An 18,420-nucleotide genomic window follows, 5' to 3' on the forward strand; every position below is an offset into this window, starting at 1 on the left:
CGCAAACAGCATCACAAACAAACAGACTTATCAGCAACCGGTGGGTAGAAGGAAAGAGGAAAAATGAAGATGGGTATAAGGCGTGCAGTTACGCATGAGAGCAACTGATTCTTTACGACTCCGCCAGCTACCACTCGAATAATTGCCGTCCCTGAGTACAAAACAAAAAAAAGAAAGGAAAGGAGGTAAAGAGGGCCCCTCCCCGCCCTCACTCCACTTCCGTGATTTAAAAAAAAAAGGCAGTGACGGAAGGTGATGAAAAGGCGGCAAAACAGATGTTTAGAACACATTTAAGTAGTAAGAATGAGGCAAGGAGCGAATAATGACAAAATGAAAAAAATGAAAGTAAAGAGCGAAGTAACTCGCCTTCCTCCCAGGAGACAAAGTCCCAATACACAGCCGCCCAACAATCAGGCACAACCACCAGAACACAATACGTCGCTGTTTAAATTTGAAGTCGTTTCACTGAAGAAATATTGAGAAACACAGCGGGTACTTTACCTTTGTTGTGCCTGCTTACTTGCGTTTGTCGAGCCGCTGTTTCTTTCCAGCCTTTTAAATTATCCACTCCCGCGCTCCTCCTTCGGAGCTGCAGCCTCTCGATTGTGACAACTTCTCACTTAAACCATCGTACAAAGTTATCATTACAATATGCTTTATTCACCTTGACTCCTGCTACTGATACACCTCCCCCGTTTCAACTCTTCTTTTCTTTTAAAATATTTTTCTTAGTTTTTCATATTTTTGTCATTTTTTTTTCTTTTTTTGACAGTCCCTTACACACAAATCGCTCATACCACTCTCCAGTTAGCGGGTGACCAAGAAAGGATGTCTTAACATCTCTTCACAGTTTGGTCTTTCCTCAGGCCGAATGTGTAGGCACGAATGCAGAAAATCTTCCAATGAAACAAGCAACTGCATGTTTAGTAGACTCTCTATATCACATTTGAAGTGATTTGCAGCATTCTCTGATCGATCGCAACGCAGAACGGTGGCCGCGTCGTATCTTCGTTCCTCTTCTCCTTCATGTGCCAACAATTTAGCAGCACTGTGATGATCATGAACGTCCCTTCCATTAGCCTCAGCGTCATTGCTGTAGCACGCTAACCACCACCGTGCATCACGTACCGCCTCCACAATGCGTGGCGGTAGCGGCAAATCCTCTTTTGTTGAGGCAACACGAAACATAACGCACAACTGCTCTTCTGCCATATGTTGCCACGGCACTTCTCCTGTTGCAAGTTCCATAGCCACACAACCAGCGGCCCACACATCGCTGGGCGCGCCTATCCGACTTTTGTCCAGACGGATCACCTCTGGGGCAACGTAAAGCGCAGTGCCACGGGGCTCCGCAGTTAGTTCATCATCAACCAACGTGGGATACATAACGGAATCTCCACCGCTTACGCAATTGCAGCTTCCACTCCCGTGAATCCCCGCGGCCCCAGCCGTCGCGTCGCCACTCTCGGACATCGATGCCACCGGTGGTGTTGAGAGATTATGACGTGTTGGGTCGGAAGGGGCAATGGAACCAGAAAAAGCAGCCGCATGCGGAGTGCCATCTAAAAGACCCGACGGCCACACAGCGTGACTATGCCCCACACAAGTATGCAGCGAGGTGGGACCCTGCCGTAAGCGCCCGCAACATCCAAAGTCTGCGAGACGCACGTCACCATCCGCCGTGACAAGAATATTGGCAGTCTTCACATCTAAGTGCGCATAACCATTGGAATGAAGAAAATGAAGTGCCTCAACTGTTTGTCGCATAAACCGCTGAATCTCTCTGATGGGAAGCGCAAGTGGGTTGGACCAGGGGCGCTCGGCATTGGCGCGCTGCCTGCAATCAGAAGAGTAAGGGGAAACTTGGGGAAGTGGAGGAAGAATTCCTCCATCAGTTTCTTCCCTCAAAGAACCTTCTACGGGTCGGTGATTACTCGTCCCCCCTGCACCTTTTTCCACACACGACGACTGGCAGTACAAATCGTCCCTTCGATGGGGCAGTGGAGAACCACCCCGCTCACTGACGATCTCGGCGCCACATCTCGAAGTCAAACGCCGCGCTGCCGCGACGTGCTGCGTCAGGTAGTCAAGCAGCGAACCACGAGCACAGTACTCCATAAAGAGTAAAACGGAAGAACCACGTCTCTCCACCCCACGGAATCCAACAATCCACGGCACGCGGCAACGATTCGCCAACCTCAGCACATCCAGTTCGAGTCGCAACTCGCCTACACGTTGCCGCACTTTCGGGTCATTATCGTCAAAAATAAGCTGTTTTACTGCCAAAACCTCACCTGTCTCGGGGTTACAGCACTGGAAAACTTTTCCCCACCTCCCTCTTCCGAGGAAGCGGCCTATCCGCATTTCACCATGACGCACGGTAGCACCTTGGATCCATGGTCCAGAGGGCGGATGGGCGGTGCCGGCTTTAGCTTCGACGTCATCAGTTTGCTTAGCAACCGAGGCGTGACCACATGAAAACGACGGGGGATTAAGCGGGGGCACAGTGGTGTACTGGTTTGTAGAGTAACTGCTCCTCAACAGGTGTTGTGCTACTGCATCCGCGTGGAGGGCACCAGTTATTCCTGCTGCGCTGTTATCCCCTACTCTCACCACCAACTCGCAGTGTGTGTCCGAAGTTTCATCCATTACTTTTACATCCGCTTGTGCTACCGGTCGCTGCTGCGTCCCGCAACGTGTGTGCATTCCATCTGCCTCACTGGAAATCAAACGCGATCGCAGTAAAAGTAGTTGTGATGATGGAAAAGAAAATGTCCAACGATTTCTGAGGAAATTCAGGTTAGGGATCTCACATCTAACGAAGCGAGGCACAGCATCAACAACCAATGACATGATCGCAACTGCTCTTGGCCACAACACGTCACTGAGGAGGTTCATACCTTGAGCTATCGCGTGGGCCATCAAGCCTTGACTGGCATTCTTGCGTTTGTTATGCCGCACCATTCCATTACGCCTTCCACCACGGCAGATGGGTGCGTGCATGTAGAGGATAGGAATGTGCGCGGAAGAAAACAAGGAACTTGAGGGGCTAACTTCAACGCACAGAGGGGTGGTGCCCCGCGGTAACAGCACTGCCGACGACGTTGCGGTCACCACTCCCGACCCACCGGCGCATCGTGTGCCCTCATCGGTGCTGTCAATGTCCCACAACGTACTGGTGGTGGTGCTCTCTCCCGTCGCAACATTTATCTGGGTTGCGCCGAGTTTCACACGCCGTGGAGCATTACGATTGGCATGACCGAAAAGACCTGGTGCACCCTTCCACCGAGGCGAACTGGAACAAATGTAAGTGAAAAAGGCTGTGCATACGACCGCCGAGCCGACGGCAACGGGCAACAGTGAGTTTTGTGCGGCCAACCGAGTTCCCGTCGCGTAGACGAACTTCAGCAAGAAGGGGCCAGTTTGTCGCAACGTACACCCACCCGCTGCGCTGTCCTCACTCATCCTTGACGAAGCGCAAGCAAAGCAGTAACGCACAGGCGTGAGATCTCACCTCTGTCGCAAACTCTTCCCCGTTACTTATATACGTATATATATAAATATATATATATATATATATTCTGTTCCTCACTTGTTAGAAGAGCAACCTCCCAGCACACCCTGATTTGTTTCCGAATTCCCCTGATTTCTCCTCCCTTCCAGACCTGAACTTCAAAAAACACCAAAGCAGGAACCCTTTGCTTTCTTCTACGAAGTAACCCCGAGCTGCCTGTTTTTCAGTCCACTTCCTCTCTCCAACCAACAGACACAGCGGTGGGAAACAAGAGAGCCCTTTGCTTTTTTTTGGTATTTCGTGCAAGCACGAGCACCCAAAACGCAGCTCGCAAGCTGATGAATGAGTGAAAGGAAAGTGGGGACCTTTCCGCGCTTAGTCTGAGCCAACTATCCCCCTCCCTTTGGAGAATAAACCCGAGAATACACACAGACGCAGACGAGCACACACACACACACACACACACACGTAAGGAATATTTGCGGAATGCACCAACAAAGGCCTAAAAGCCACCCTTACACACTTTCTGTGCACCGTCGCCCACCTTTCCCTGTATACCCTTTTCTCTCCTTTTTATTTGCAGCTGCCGTATATCCTCGTGTAGAAGTATGTTTTTTTTTTCTTTCTCCGTAAATGGGTAAACTGATGTGCAGTGCCTTCCACTTGAATCACCGTCTAAAACACAAAGCACGCACCGTTTGACTACTTTACAGCAATCTCACGGTGTAGTTTGGGCACGTCCCTTTCCCTTTTGCTTGGGCGTAAACACCAAACCTTCCCCAATTACTACAGCAATGATGTGGAAGGAAAGAAAAGGGGGAAAGCATGAAAATTAACACAGCTACGGCGAGATGGAAATAAAACGACTAACAAAACAAGAGAGACAGGCGGTGTTAGCGCCCTTCGCAAGGCTCCCGGGGAAATTTCAACAGTAAAAAAAAAAAGAAGCACAAGAAACGTGCACAAAAAATGGGGAAGGCACCCAAAAATTATAAAGTGGCTGCATCACCGCTACTACTGCCTCACACGCCAATAGCATCATACCTGACTTACTCTTGCCCGACGTGCTTTCGGTTATTCTTTCACTCTTCAGTTGGTCCAAGTGCACTCACTCGCCCCATCACCTCCACTTTGTTGCCCACCTTTTCACCCCTGTGGCCGCCTCTTTGTAAAAGAAAAAAGCAGACAAGCAAATGGGGGAAAGGCGCAAGTTCACATAATGGGATTCCGATGGCATGCGAGTCCAACTTGTCGCCCAAACGCGTCACGTCTTCTCTCTGTCAAGCGCCATATGACCCCTTGGTGCTTACTCGTCATCATCACCACCACCGCTACCCTTCTTCGCAGCGTTCCTTTTCACACGCTTCACGCGACCTGGGCGACCATTGCCGAATGGCGACGCATCCGCAAAGGCGATGTGGTGCTCAGAGCTCACGCGCACGATAAAGGAAGGAATCGTAACGATTTGCTTAGCAACAGCAATGTGCCGCTGTTGGATAAGAACACGGGAGTGGTGAACTGACTTTGCGAGGCCATGCTTGAAGACGACCGTTTGAAGGCGGCGCTCGAGAATGTCGGGAACGGTGAGAGAAAGCACATAATCGAGTTTGTCCTTATCTTCGTCGAGGAAACCATATCCGTGGCAGCGGCGCATAATCGCAGAGCCCTCAAGAAGGCGGCGCGGGTGGTTCTCCGGAAGCGTCAGCAAAAGGCGAGCAGTGCGACGCATCTTTGAGAGTGTCATGTTGACGCGCCAAATCTCGCGCTTGCAGCGCAGGCCGTACTGCCCGCAGAGCTTCATCTCACGGTCGAGACGCTCCTTCTCGAAGGGTCGCCGTGGGGCCTTCCACACGCGGTTGAAGTTGTTGTAGTTGCGCATGGGCGTGCCGATCTGTTACTCTGCAAATAATGCACGGACGCGATGATTGCCCTTTATTTTTGATTGTGGTTGTTATATTGTTGTTGTTATTGTTGTTTTAAGTTTGCGAGGCATCGGCGGCCACATTTGTTTGTTTGCGAACAAAAGGCACAGCGGTTCGCAACGAAGTGAGAAACACCAAGAAAAACAAAGGGAAAGGGACGGGGAGATAAAGGAGTTCCATGAGTTGCCTTCAAGTATATACCAGCAGGAATGACATAGAGAGAGAGAGCGGTGACGTCATTTGGGCATTATAACTATGAGTCGAAGGCGTGCAAACGGAAGGGCACACACACACACACACATGAGTGTGGCAGTGGCTATAGTATGAAAGACGGAGAGAAAAAAAAAGGAAATACCGCCGTCAAACAAACACCCACCACCGGCATCCCAGACTCCAAAAGCAGGGATGAAATCACGGGGAGACCGAAGCAAAACAAACAAAAGAGGGATAAATTATGGGCACGAAGAGGGAGGGACGGAAAGCATCATGTTCACATAAAATCACGACTCAAAACGCGCAAACAGACACATTTATAGATGATAAAGGGGACATATTGGCGGCACCACAAGGATGGAATTCCTGCCCGTGCGCAATAAAGTTTTGTACAACCGAGAAGTTATGCGACACCATTCCCCTCTCATCACGCCTGCGCACACCGAAACATCAACCTTTCTCACTGCTTTCATTCTCTACGTCCTGTGTCACTGCCCATCCCTTCTTTCAACGATTTCCTTTTTTTTTTCTTTCTCTACCTTTCCCACTTGTTTGTCCCTACCTCCTTTACACGAGGTTATGTACCCAATACCTTCACTGATCAGCCTCTCCGGCGAGCTAAACTTTCCCCAGAAACTTCCTGTAGAAGAGGTATACGTCCAATACGAAGAGCAAAGTTAAGACAAGACCCTTGATAACCCACTCCTTGTACACACGCAGGCGAATATCTCGAATAATCCTACGCGCTTCGCGCAGTTCTCCTCGCGTTTCCCCCACGTGTTCCACAGAGTTTGTAATTGTTTCCTTTTGCCTACTTAGCTCTTGCATGGTGGCATATCCGGCCTCGTTCGTGGAGGTGTTTGTCCGCAACGCACGCAACAAATTCTCATTCGCCTCTCGCATCATTTGTTCGGTACTTTTAGTTTTAGCAACGCCACCTGTTGCCCCATCCCGTTTCGAGCCGTAAACTCCAACGCCGTCCCCGCTCATTCGACTACACAACACGTAAACAAACAAACAAACAATTTCCAATGCTGGTGCTGGTGTTACCGTTTCCTTCCCTTCCCCTTTCTGGCAACGAGCTAGTGAAATATAAGAAGAAAATGAAAATGAAAATGAAAAAATAAATACAAAGGGACGCCAACATATTCACCAAAGTGGCAAATGCATTTCAGAAACAAAATAAAGAAAAGAGAAGGTGATCAGGAAATGAGGTGCCGCACGGATGGGTTTCCACACTCGTTTACTTGAACTGACCGTGTCATTTGCTTTTTTCTTTCTTTCCTTTTCCCCTTTCTTGCCTCTGACACCCTTTTTTTAACGGCATTTGCGGGATCATACGCTCCCACACCGTTATTTACGGGTGCGGCGGCAAGTTTCCCCATGCAAACATTCATTTAGTCCTTCCGGTCACACATCAAAATACAAAAAGCCATAGCAAAACGCAAACATGCGCAGCACAGTCGCAATTGATACATATTAACGGAAGAAAAATAAAAAGAAAAAAAAATCGAATTGGGAAGCAGAAACGAAGAAGTATCGACCCTGCAGAATAGACAAAAATTACGAATATAGAAAAAACGAAAAAAACGAAAACAAGTAAAAAATGAAAGGGAATAGTGAAAAACAAGGTTCAACACGAATTTGAAACATCAGAAACGACACGAAACATATGACTTCAAGACACTGACACTTCTATTCCAATTTTTCATGCAGCCCCTCTTCTCCCTTTCCTTGCTCACCTTCATACCCTCGCACATTTGCTTTTATTTATTTATTATTGTTATTTTTCTCGCTTCTAACCGCTTTATTTATTTATTTCCACTTTCGTTTTCACCTTATTTCGTTTGGGTGCTTGTTTCTTTTTTCTTTTTTTTTTTGATAACTGTCTGTTTTTTTTCCTTTTCCGAAGTCCAACATCAAATATATTCCACACCGTTACCCCCTTTTCCATCCCCCCGGTTGTCTGCACGTCAGTTGTTAATTCGCATTTTCTTCACTTGCATCAAATTGATTTAAAAGGCAAACGAAAAAAAAAAAATGACGGCACTCAGCTGCACGCACCTCAACAGCGAATGAAATAAGCGACGATGAATATAATAATAGTAGTAATAAACAATATTATTATTACTGTTATATGGCCTTTTATAAATCGTGGAACTACTTTTATGATTAAAACGACGACTAGAAAAGCAGTAAAATCAATAAAAAGCGGCATTGAAATATCATTGTAGTTGCCACCCAAACACAACGTAACCACTCACGTAATATATTCGAAACCAGTGGAAGGAAGAAGAAGGGGGAAAAAACAAAGTAAACAAATATCTAATTGAAAAAAGTAGAAAAAGGTGATGCAAATGAAGGAACGATATTGAATATTTGTCATCGGTTATTCAAAATATCTCATTTGATCTCTCTTTTTTATATTTTTTTTATATACTGCCTTTCGTGCTTTCAACGTGAGTAATTTAAACAATAAACAAAAAAGTAGACGACTCTACCTAACCGTAACCACGCATAAAATCAAATATACATATATTGAAATCTTTGCATCTTATACATTTTTTTCATTAATTTTAACGCACCTTATGTTTTAAATATAAACAAGACAGATATAACCATTTGCTTCGATCACTTCACATATGATCGAATGGAGCGAGAAGCTAAACATGATGATAAAAAAAAAACAACGGAAAAAACTAAGTTATAATCATAAAGTTGGAAAATAAAATAATATGGAAGTACAAAAAGATGAGAATAGACCGCTTTTTTTTTTTCAATATACCGTACCTTATATAAATAAGTTGACATAAATATGTCCTCGATACTTTACTTTGGTATAACACAATATTGCCCATTGCGTTCACCAACTGCCTCCAACGTTGCACCTCCTCGCTTCACTTTAGTTCCCCTTCACCCCGCCTTTTGCTTCCAACATTGTCAATGCCCTTCATATTTTATTTATTACTTGATCACTCGTTCATCCCTGCGCGGGTGCTGAAGGAGGGAGTAGGAGACCACAAAAGGGCGAAAAAACAAAAAAATAAGGTAATAGTGTTGGAAAGTACTGATATGATTGTTTCTAACGCAGGCAATAGCAATCAGTATGCAACTCTGTTTATTAAATGTCGCTCACATCGCAGCTCTTCTTTTCGTTCAGATTTATAAACTTTTGACCGTTTGTCTGTTCCCTCTACGGCACTGACAAACAGTTCTGTCTTCGCATCCAATTACTCACACCGTAGAGTTGCTGTTTATTTCGTCGTAAGTGATCCCACTGTTTAACCAGAATGGTCACCGTCACCTCCAAGCAGCGTACTAGATAAGGAGAAATTGTCCCGGCATGTCGATCTCCCCGTTGCATTGGCTGCAAGCGACTCTGAAGTTGGTACCATCTCGCCGTACGGAGCTTGTGGAGGAATGGGAGAAGGAGACCCCTCCCGTACCGACCCGGAGGTGTGGTCACTGCTTAAGGGGGACGAGAATCCGGTTCGCTGTCGCGCGCGATCGCGGTTTAGATGCCCGCGACATGACCGTAGGGCTCGTCTGTGCAGCGGTGACTGCTGTTCAGAACCGATTCGCGGTAACGGTGACTGCTGTTCAGAACGATACCTTAGGAGCGGGGACTGCTGTTCTGAATTGAATCGTGATGGCGCGGCGTGCGGGCTTCGCGCGACGCAGCTTATTGGTAATCGCTCCTGTTTTGCACACCGAGGGAGCATGGTTCGGGGTAATCGGCGTCGCCTCCTGCCCTCCCGCCGCGCAAAAGCATCCTCCCGCCCATCTGCCTGCACAGGTGGCACTGCGGACGGTCGCTCAGCTCGTGTCTCGGCATCAGCAGATCCCACAGCGGTAGCAACGGCTGCCGTGTCCTCCGACGGCACGCACTGATCTAAACACCACAACGGACACAGTTTTAGCGCGCCCACTTTAGAAGTATCTCCACTGTTGCAACTGCCAGACTCTCCGAAGTTGGTGGTCCATTCTTTACAGCCACTTTCAGCGACGTGATCGTCATAATGGCATGAGTGCTCGCCGTGCGAAATAGATACGGTAGAGAAGAATGTAACAAACTGGTCTCTCGTGAGGTAATCTGCTTGAGCATTTTTTACGCCGATGTTGTTCACAACACTTTTGAGTAACGCCACTTGGCACCTCAGGGACGACGCCCTCGACAATGCCCTGCTCAACACCCCCAAGGACTCTGACAAACTACAACACTCCGCCGATCCAAGAAGGTGTTGCCCCACGTCGCGTATTAGACAAAATATAATTTGCTGCTCTTGACGTGTTGGCGGATCCAGCATGCATCGACCAATGTGATTAAAAGTAACGGCAAATTGATCAAATGTCAGTTTCCCATCGTGCGTGTTGTTGAGTGCCTTAAAGTGTTGCAGGGTTGATCGGATGGTATCACAGGCAAACCTCTCGTGCAAATGCAGCAAGACAGGATATACTCTCATGCAATCCAAGTCGCTCATAGTGGCACTTACGGATTGTCGGCTCCACAACACGGATGACGAGTGCGTTGAAGATTCCTCATCTGAGTCCACAGCCATTTCGACATGCGCCGGCGTATAAGAAGCTAGCGCTGTACTGCTAGCTGAGTTTGCTGGAGTCCAATCGTCGCAGTACTCTCCTGCTTTGGATACCGGGGAAGGCATGGGAATGACAGCGTCTGCGGACACACCGCTAGGCTCGTCACACAACACTGTTGTTCCGGCTGCTGGCTTCTCATCAGAGCCTCTCTGGGGGAAAAAATCGATGTCAAACGACCCGGTGAGGTCCAAAACCACAGATTCATCAGAATCCTCGACACCGACACTATCAACAACGTCAACGATGTCACCCACTGCCGCATGTCCACACGCATCCTTGTCAAAGATTTGAAATAGAGTGAATATAGTGTTGTCCTCCATCATCCCACCGGCACGTGAAATGGAGCGGAGCGCTGAAACCAGAGAGTTGAAACTCAACCTTATTTTCCGCCAAGAGTCATCCCTCTGGTTGCCTCCTCCGCAACATCCGCCCGACGGTAGGACGGAAGATCCCCCCATTGTATTCGGGATTCCCCTACATCCGTCACCTGTTCTTTCAGCCAAATTCAACATTAAACCACTGGGGGAGAGAGTTACTCCGCTCCCGATGAATTTGCCATTATCATCTGTGATCGGCTGCTCTTCGGCAAAATGGTCCGTTGTAATGCATGACAAGAGGTCACCAGGCATGTCAACATCACGAAAAACGTGACGCAGCAACGCCGTTTGGAAACGAGCTGAGAACAGTGACGTGAAGCATGGGTTGAACCTGCGAAGAAAGGTCACATACCGTATATATGGCGATCCCTCTTCATAAGACGACCCAACAAGGTACGGAGCTAGAAAGTACCACGGTATGTCCATGTTTAGGACCTTCCGCATGATATCACACCATTCGACCTTGTGGATGGTGCCATTCTTCCCACTATCCGCTCTGACAAATGAGGAAAGTAAGGAGTACCGGCTGCTATAGATAATTCCGACGAGGACATCAAGCATGCGTGCCCTTGCCAGCATCCGCTCCCTTGTATCGTCCACGCACCGCACCAACTCAATTGGTGAATGGACTGGGCCAGCCTTTCTGGAACTATCAACAGTCTTGGCGCGTGGACTCTCATGATGTGAGGGAGATTCCCCATCCTTAACACTCGAAACTCCCCCCATGGCTTTGGTGTCGCCGGAACCGTTGCCGTCTTGCCCAACCGGCGACTCTTCAGCATCCACACCGCGTGAAAAGTCGGTGAGTCCCTCCAGCAGATCACTCATAACAACGTCCCTCACCACCGTTTCGGCATCTCGCAAAAACCATGTGTGAAAGGTCGGCTGCACAGAACCCTTTTCCAACACTGCGATGGCTCCACGATTGTTGGAAACACCAGTGTAGTTTGATGCGCTAAAAACCGTACAGTTACTACGCCCATGAACAAACTGAAACCCTGCCTGCACCATCTGATGGGAACGGACAACGAGTTTCAGTTTATTTAACCGCAGAAAATTCTCAGTGATGGGTTCAAGATACTCCACACCAACGCCCCGCACGCTGCTCCGCCAATTCGCACCTTGATGCCTCACCCCTATCCTACGGGAAAGATAAGTATCCACAGGATCATTCCACAGGAGCTCTGAGGCCAACCGCTCGCCGTCTGTTCGCGGCTCCAGAGCCGAAAACTTCGTCACGCGACCCACAGCCTCAATTTCAGCCACCGTAGCGCCGTTCCGTGGAACCCCACCATGCACCACAATCACATCCTCATCCACAAGAGTAGCCCACGCCATGACGTCGTAACTCGCCGAGAACAAGTCAAGGAGTTGTTTAGCCTCCCAGTAGGTGTACTTGCTAAACACTTCCGCTTGAAAACCATACTCAGCATTCACACGAGAGTCTTCGTGGTTGCCACGATTGATGAACACATAATCGGGAAAGAGACACTGTAAAAGTAAAACGTGCAGAAGCACACCCACACCGTTGGAACCGCGGTCAACATAATCACCGTTGAAGACATAATACCTCCTAGGTGAAGGAAGGCCGCAGAGACGGTTTAGCACTAACGCAAGGTCCTTCAACTGTCCATGCAAATCTCCCACAACAACGGCGTCACCACCATCAGGAATATTCACGCGCAGCACAGCCGAGCGCTTGGACATAATGGCAATGGCATTGGTCAATATTCGCACGGCTATCTTAAAGCACACAACTCCTCCTGAAAGGATCGACTCGCTGATGTCAACGTATTCTTCCATAGTTATGGAGTAATCCGCCGGTTCGGCCGTGTTGGGAGAGGATGGCCGTTGCCTGGGGGAGTGAGACCGTGACCTTGTGGAGATGCAGCCACCGAGTTCGGGTGGTCCTCGGGAAACGCGGCGGAACTCAATGCCATTCCACACCTGCTTAAACGCTGTGTCCAGCATTCGCTCGTAGATGGAAGCACTGCGCCACATCCTTTGAAGGCGTGTCAGGGGGTTCCTATTTCGCTCAGGAAAATCCAACTTGATCCGCGAGAATTTTGAAAACGGTGCCAGAGGGGGCTCATCCCACAGTTTCTCATGATGTGAGGTTGCCGCACCCTCAGTTGAAGCATGTTTGTTGCCTTTACCAATGTTAGGGCTCGAACGAGCCCTGCTACTAATTTCATTGTTCATTCTGACCTTACTTGGGCAACACTCAATCAGGCGGGCGGGCACTCTCTCGCCGCAATACACGCACTGGTGCAACAGGCACTTCTGCTTATGTTGCCGATAGTCTGACTCCTTTATGCGCAAACGACAGTTTGGGCACTGTACCAACTGAACATCAGTGGCGCATTTGAGTAAATGTGCCCCACGTTGGGACTGTGGGACAAAAGCCCGACACCAGTCGTTCTTGCAAGTTACAAAATTATCCTCTCCACCCCTGTACGCCTGGATTAAACCCAAAAGGTAAGAAAAGGGATCTGTCGGCCGGACTCGCGCAACTTCTTCAGTCCACTCCTCCATGAGCCAATTGAAACGAAAGCGGGCGAGATATTCTTCACCAGAGCCACTGAATTCATGGCTCATCGCCCTCACCTCAGCAATGTTTCGCTTCACCGCTGCTGTTAAATCGCTTCCTCTTTCCCTTTCAAAGTATCGCAACAACACCTCCGATACAAATTAGGAGGGACTGAGGTTCCCAGCACGGTCAATTTACTTAAATCTTCCTTAATGCAAGTGTAAAAGGCGCCAATTTCACCTCTCTTAGGTCACTCGCGAAAAAATGGAGGAGAAACGTGCACACCACCCTCCAGCTCCTTTTTGTTTCTACTCAACTAGCAGTTCCTTCACCGCCCTTAGCAACTTCCAATTGTCTCCAAAAGGCAGCACTAAAAGATGCCCTCCAGTGGTATCAATATTCTGTGTGCCGACGTCTCGTAACGTGAAGAGATATGTTTCCGTTTAGTCACCTTCACTTCAGTGCTTCACAAATGCCCTTTCTCCCCCTGCCCCACGGATCATACAAGACAAGAAAAGATAAAAAGAAGGCGCCACACTCACCAAGGGCGATGTCGAAGGTATCCCTTCAGATGTCCCTTATTTATTTGTTAAAATTGCGCCCAGAAAGACGCGACGACAATGATGACAGCGGAATACTCAACCAAACGGAAAGATATGAGCCGTTTAACCTACAAGGACAGTCGAAAGAAATCACCACACCGCTACGAGTACTTTTAGAAAATTGTTGAGGCAAACAGGTGGGGGAAAATGAACAAGGAAACAAGTATGAAAAGATAAAAAGTACACGTAACGACACACAAGGAATGCGACAGCCACGCGGCGGTTATAAAAGGGAGCGAAACAACAAGAAATTCAGAGAGGCAAATAGTAGCACGGAAGCGATTCAACGAAAACGTGAAAAACAGAAAGGTAACAAGTGATGGGTGATAAACAAAAACGGAAGGTGATCCACAGTACACATGGATAAAATAGTGAGAAGCGAGACAAACCAAGCACCGAAAAGGAATGCAACCGTTACTCGCGCATTTAAGTGACCTCACGAACTGTCAATACATTATGTACAGTTCTTCAAGGGGATACGAGGCGTCATCACCAATAATATATATATGTGTGTGTGTTTTTTTGGCACAAGAAATGCGAATATGTAGCTTTAGTGCCCACCACAGTGTCCGCAACACGGGCAGAAGTTAAGCACCTGATTCTCCCTCGATGTTGCCTCATCCCACTTAACATCCTCACCACTAATGAATCCCTTTAGTGGCACTAGCTCCAATCCCAGCCCAATCCCCAGAGATGACGAAATGATCTGCACATCCTCCATCGGTTTCCCCTTCTGGTGATGATCTCCTACAAAAACAACTGGTGGCGCCGTCAACTGGGGGCCGGAGCCGCTTCCCACAGACGAGGTATCGCTGAGGCGCCTTAGCGTAGACACAAGCTCGGCAGCAGTTGAACCGACAAAGTGCACATCAACAGCGCACGAGGAGCCACTCTTCACAAAGTCACGTGCACAGAGAGTGAGATGTTCAGCTAAAAAGTCCAAACCCTCCTGCACGATGGGGTTCTTTTTCTCGCAGCCAACGATACAATCATACGGCAACCGCACTACCACATGTTTTATTCGGTTAAACACCCCACGAAGCGAGGCATAGGCGGCCAGCCACGCCACCTCAACAGCAATCTTGGTGGCTGCTTCCTCCAGCAGAATGTACGAGACGTCTAACACAACCACCTCCCCAAAATTCACGTCCTTCGAGAGTCGGAACTGAATTAGTTCGGGTGGGAAGTAATGTGTAACAACAACTGGTGTCTGAGATGAGGTACGCGATGTTAGTTGAGTATATCCTGTCGAGCCCAGGTTTTGATCCGACTGCCTACCAGCGCTGAAACTGGAAGAAAAGAAGGTGGTGGTTACGTTTGCCTTCGGAGGAAAGATACACAAATCGTCATATACTATGTCGTACATGTTCCAGATCTCCCTCCACACGGCACTGCACAACTGCGCGTTCACCTCCGCATTATTGTCAACATCAGGAACCTGAACACCCACATGGAAGTGAGAGAAAATCATAGGTTGGGTTTTACCGCTCAGTGTGAAGTCCACCGCGGGTGGACGTGTGTTTGTAAGGCGAAAGCCCCGCAGATGAACCAGTAGCGCCTGCGAATTCTCTGGCGAGGCGCCATTGCCGCGAACGCGAAGAAACATTAATGCCCCTGTTCGTTGTCAACCTCTCTTTTTTTTTTTTCGCCCTCAGGTCTTTCTTGGTTTGTACAAATGTTCACCTTTCCATCCCCAATGAGCAAAAAAAAAAAAGGAAAAATAAAAGGAAAAAGAGTAAACAAAAGAAAAGGTAAGAGGTGTTAACTACAACACCGATAGGAAGCGTCACAACGGAGCAACGCTCAGAGAGAGAGAGAGAATCGAGCAATGAAGACAGCGGGTAACAACAGAAAAACGCAGAACAGTCCCTTATCATGAACTGAAAAAAGCAGAATGGAAAGAAATGAACGAATAGGGGAAACAAACGGAATATAGAACATAACCCATACCTTCCTCCCTTCCACTTTTGGAAACAACTATCGCACCACACTTCAACCCCGTGTCCCCCTTCTCTAACATTTCTTATTGATACTACCGCTCCTTTTTCCTGTAATTTACTCCCTTCCAATCTAATTTAACTTTAGTACCCTTCTCTCCACTCCTCATGTCTTATCACTCATCCACCAACGCCAGGAATTTGGTAGGGAGGGGGGATCAAAAAAAAAAAAATGTTATTTCCCCCTTTTTTAAAGAAAATTAAAAAAAAGGGGGCGAAAACCTTCCCCACATACGTCCACGTCCCATCCCGGTTCCCAATTCTAAAACCTTCCACTCCAAAGCAAATATATGCACTGTTTACCCGAGAGAAAATGCTCGGGACGGTGAAGATGTTTTACCTCCTTTGTTGTGTCGCGTGAGTGACAGGATGGCGGGAGTACATGCCCGTCTTTGCATGAGTGGAGTATGAACCGCTAACACTTAAACACACACACACACACAATTCGGTAATCACCAAAATATAAAAAATAAAAAAACAAGAAAGGATCTAGAAAGAGAAGTGTATAAAAAAAAAAAAGCATGCCCGTAAATGCACCCCCGTGACGAAGGACCATCCCCACAGACACATCTGTCACTGCCGGACAATCCGCGCCGTCACGCCACCGAGTTGAAAGCAACGATAAACAGTTAAAATGGAAGAAGGGCGGGGTGTAAAAGAAGGCACACAAAATGTACGCTCCCTCCAATCTAAGTTTGAAAAAAGGGGGGGAAGGAGGGAGGGAGCGGTGAAAAAAAATAATAATGTGTGGTCATCTCATCTCTAAGTGCCGTGTCCCCAAGAAAATGTAGCATGTAGACAAAACAGTAGCTGCCGTTCGATAATCTGAAATGCCGGCGAGAAGGTTCAGATGTTCGTGGAGTCTCGAAGCAACTCATGCTTCCTCCCCGCCACCCTTTTGGTATCTGCGTACGAAAACGCCCTCTGAGAGGCTGCGCCCCGGATTTTGACAATGTTCTCTGAGTCCCCACTTACTAAGGACTGTGATGTCGCCCGCGATACGGGAGCGGAATGGAAATGTTGTGACACACCCTGTCCTGTGGATCCGCTGCCATTGGTGCTACGGCGGCGGTTGGCCACAGTGTTTCTACCGGTCTCTAATTCATTGGAAAAGCGATTCCCCCCTGTGGAGTTGTTGTTCTTAAAACACGAACGGATCTGCCGCGTCGGGAGACACGATGACTTGTTAATGGCGATAAACTGTTGCTCCTTCCGGTTTGCTTCCAACGGTTCGAAAGCCTGTGTGTGGACCGCCGCTACGGTTGGGCGTTGCGAAGGGGGTTGTGGCGTCCCCCGACGGCTCCTTAGGAGACCCTGCGATTCCTGTTGTAAATCCTCCCGGCGCGCAATCCGTTCCTGCTCCAACTTCTTCGTCATCTCTGCCAGCTCCGTTTCTAGCGTTTCTACCTCCTTCCGGCGCTCCTTTCTCGCCTGCTTCAGAGTAGTGTTATGAGTTGAAACGGAAGCAATGAGTTGCCGCTCACGGTCTGCCCACGTAGTGTTCTCTTCTTCTAACACAGCCTCAAAGTCCGTCCGGTCTTGTAGTCGTTTATCTCCCTCTTTGATGAAAGTTACCGTGTCGCTCATTTTCACGTACCGTTTAACAGCCTCGTCGTGTTCTTTCTTTAGCCACTCTCTGCGCGACCGAACTTCTTCAAACTCTCGTACAGACCTATTGATTTTTGCCTCCTGCTCCTCCACGATACCGAGCAGTTCCGCCCTTTCCTTTTCCACTCTCTTGAGGTCATCATCGATTGTTTTCCTAAGTTCAATTCGGTGCTTCCTGGCGGTTTCAAGGTCGCGCTTGATCAACTCTCTCGTCTCCTCCAACTTGCCAGCGCAACTCGAAAAGGACCGCGTAAGAACCGAGGACATAATATAGAAGTAAAACACGTAGGTCACCAACGTAACGAAGGAACAGTGCCCGGCCCTGCTCCTGTGGCACCCCGTATATTTAAGCGAAAAAAATCTTGCTCTTCCACCTGCTTACTTTGTCAGTGGAAACGCTACAACCTAATTTAAGAAGAAGGAGTTGTTGTTGGGACGAATAAAAGTAGCAGGTTTAGAGAAAATTGGTAGCATACGCACTGTCTCTAACCATATCTCTCTTAATGGTCTGAAGCGACCGTGTATACACCGCCGAACCGCTGACCCCTACACACGTGCGCCAATGTTGTCCTCACATGCTTTCATGCATGAAGGTCGCGGCGATGGTGAGGGAAGGAAAAGAAAGGAAAGGATTGAGTTAAAAGATGTGTCCCGCAACCGTCTAAATGCCACAAGAAAACCCCACGGCGGAAAATGTAGGAAAAGGCAACCCTTCCTTTCAGTGCGGGTCAACGGCACATGAGAAGTCGACAAAAGTGATACAAAGAATGGTGTTTCCCAAGAATGCAAAGGCACAACAAAAGTATTTTTAATACTAGCAAGGAACAAGGGTAACAGTAAAGGAACATGTCGCAGGTTCACAGGGTCCATGATCACTAAAGTCCACAATCAACAACAGAACGAGAGTTGTAGGAAAACAAAAATTGGTCAAAAGTTTTACTCACATTATCATTATAGCATGCAGAGTCCCCAAAGGGTAAAGGAAACAGAAAAACTATATGAACCAATACTCACCCCGCACCTACCCACTGCATAACACTTACATCAAATACCAAAGT

General features: G+C 48.1%; 6 protein-coding genes across 6 annotated transcripts, besides 8 other annotated features; all 6 read right to left on the reverse strand.

Annotated features, from left to right (window-relative positions):
- Positions 1–18,420: part of a sequence feature (sequence corresponds to BAC RPCI93-29O4) that runs on past both edges of the window.
- Tb927.8.1100 (protein kinase, putative) lies at positions 808–3,465 on the reverse strand (the record flags this gene model as incomplete). The annotated part of the gene is made up of 1 exon (XM_841854.1): positions 808–3,465. One exon carries the CDS (start codon positions 3,463–3,465, stop codon positions 808–810), a length of 2,658 nt encoding a protein of 885 aa, XP_846947.1.
- Positions 3,542–3,580: a microsatellite.
- Positions 3,939–3,982: a microsatellite.
- On the reverse strand, positions 4,821–5,393 carry Tb927.8.1110 (40S ribosomal protein S9, putative; the record flags this gene model as incomplete). Its single annotated transcript, XM_841855.1, has 1 exon — positions 4,821–5,393. The coding sequence occupies one exon, from the start codon at positions 5,391–5,393 to the stop codon at positions 4,821–4,823; it is 573 nt and encodes a 190-aa protein (XP_846948.1).
- Positions 5,447–5,490: a microsatellite.
- On the reverse strand, positions 6,268–6,639 carry Tb927.8.1120 (hypothetical protein, conserved; the record flags this gene model as incomplete). Its single annotated transcript, XM_841856.1, has 1 exon — positions 6,268–6,639. One exon carries the CDS (start codon positions 6,637–6,639, stop codon positions 6,268–6,270), a length of 372 nt encoding a protein of 123 aa, XP_846949.1.
- Positions 7,409–7,555: a sequence feature (T-rich).
- Positions 8,067–8,088: a sequence feature (AT_rich).
- Tb927.8.1130 (hypothetical protein, conserved) lies at positions 8,931–13,223 on the reverse strand (the record flags this gene model as incomplete). Its single annotated transcript, XM_841857.1, has 1 exon — positions 8,931–13,223. The coding sequence occupies one exon, from the start codon at positions 13,221–13,223 to the stop codon at positions 8,931–8,933; it is 4,293 nt and encodes a 1,430-aa protein (XP_846950.1).
- On the reverse strand, positions 14,308–15,363 carry Tb927.8.1140 (hypothetical protein, conserved; the record flags this gene model as incomplete). The annotated part of the gene is made up of 1 exon (XM_841858.1): positions 14,308–15,363. One exon carries the CDS (start codon positions 15,361–15,363, stop codon positions 14,308–14,310), a length of 1,056 nt encoding a protein of 351 aa, XP_846951.1.
- Positions 15,460–15,507: a sequence feature (A-rich).
- Positions 16,212–16,232: a sequence feature (AT_rich).
- Positions 16,601–17,629, reverse strand: Tb927.8.1150 (hypothetical protein, conserved; the record flags this gene model as incomplete). Its single annotated transcript, XM_841859.1, has 1 exon — positions 16,601–17,629. One exon carries the CDS (start codon positions 17,627–17,629, stop codon positions 16,601–16,603), a length of 1,029 nt encoding a protein of 342 aa, XP_846952.1.

This window comes from Trypanosoma brucei, chromosome 8 (genome assembly GCF_000002445.2).
Source record: "Trypanosoma brucei brucei TREU927 chromosome 8, complete sequence".
In the NCBI taxonomy this organism is placed as follows: Eukaryota; Euglenozoa; class Kinetoplastea; order Trypanosomatida; family Trypanosomatidae; genus Trypanosoma; species Trypanosoma brucei.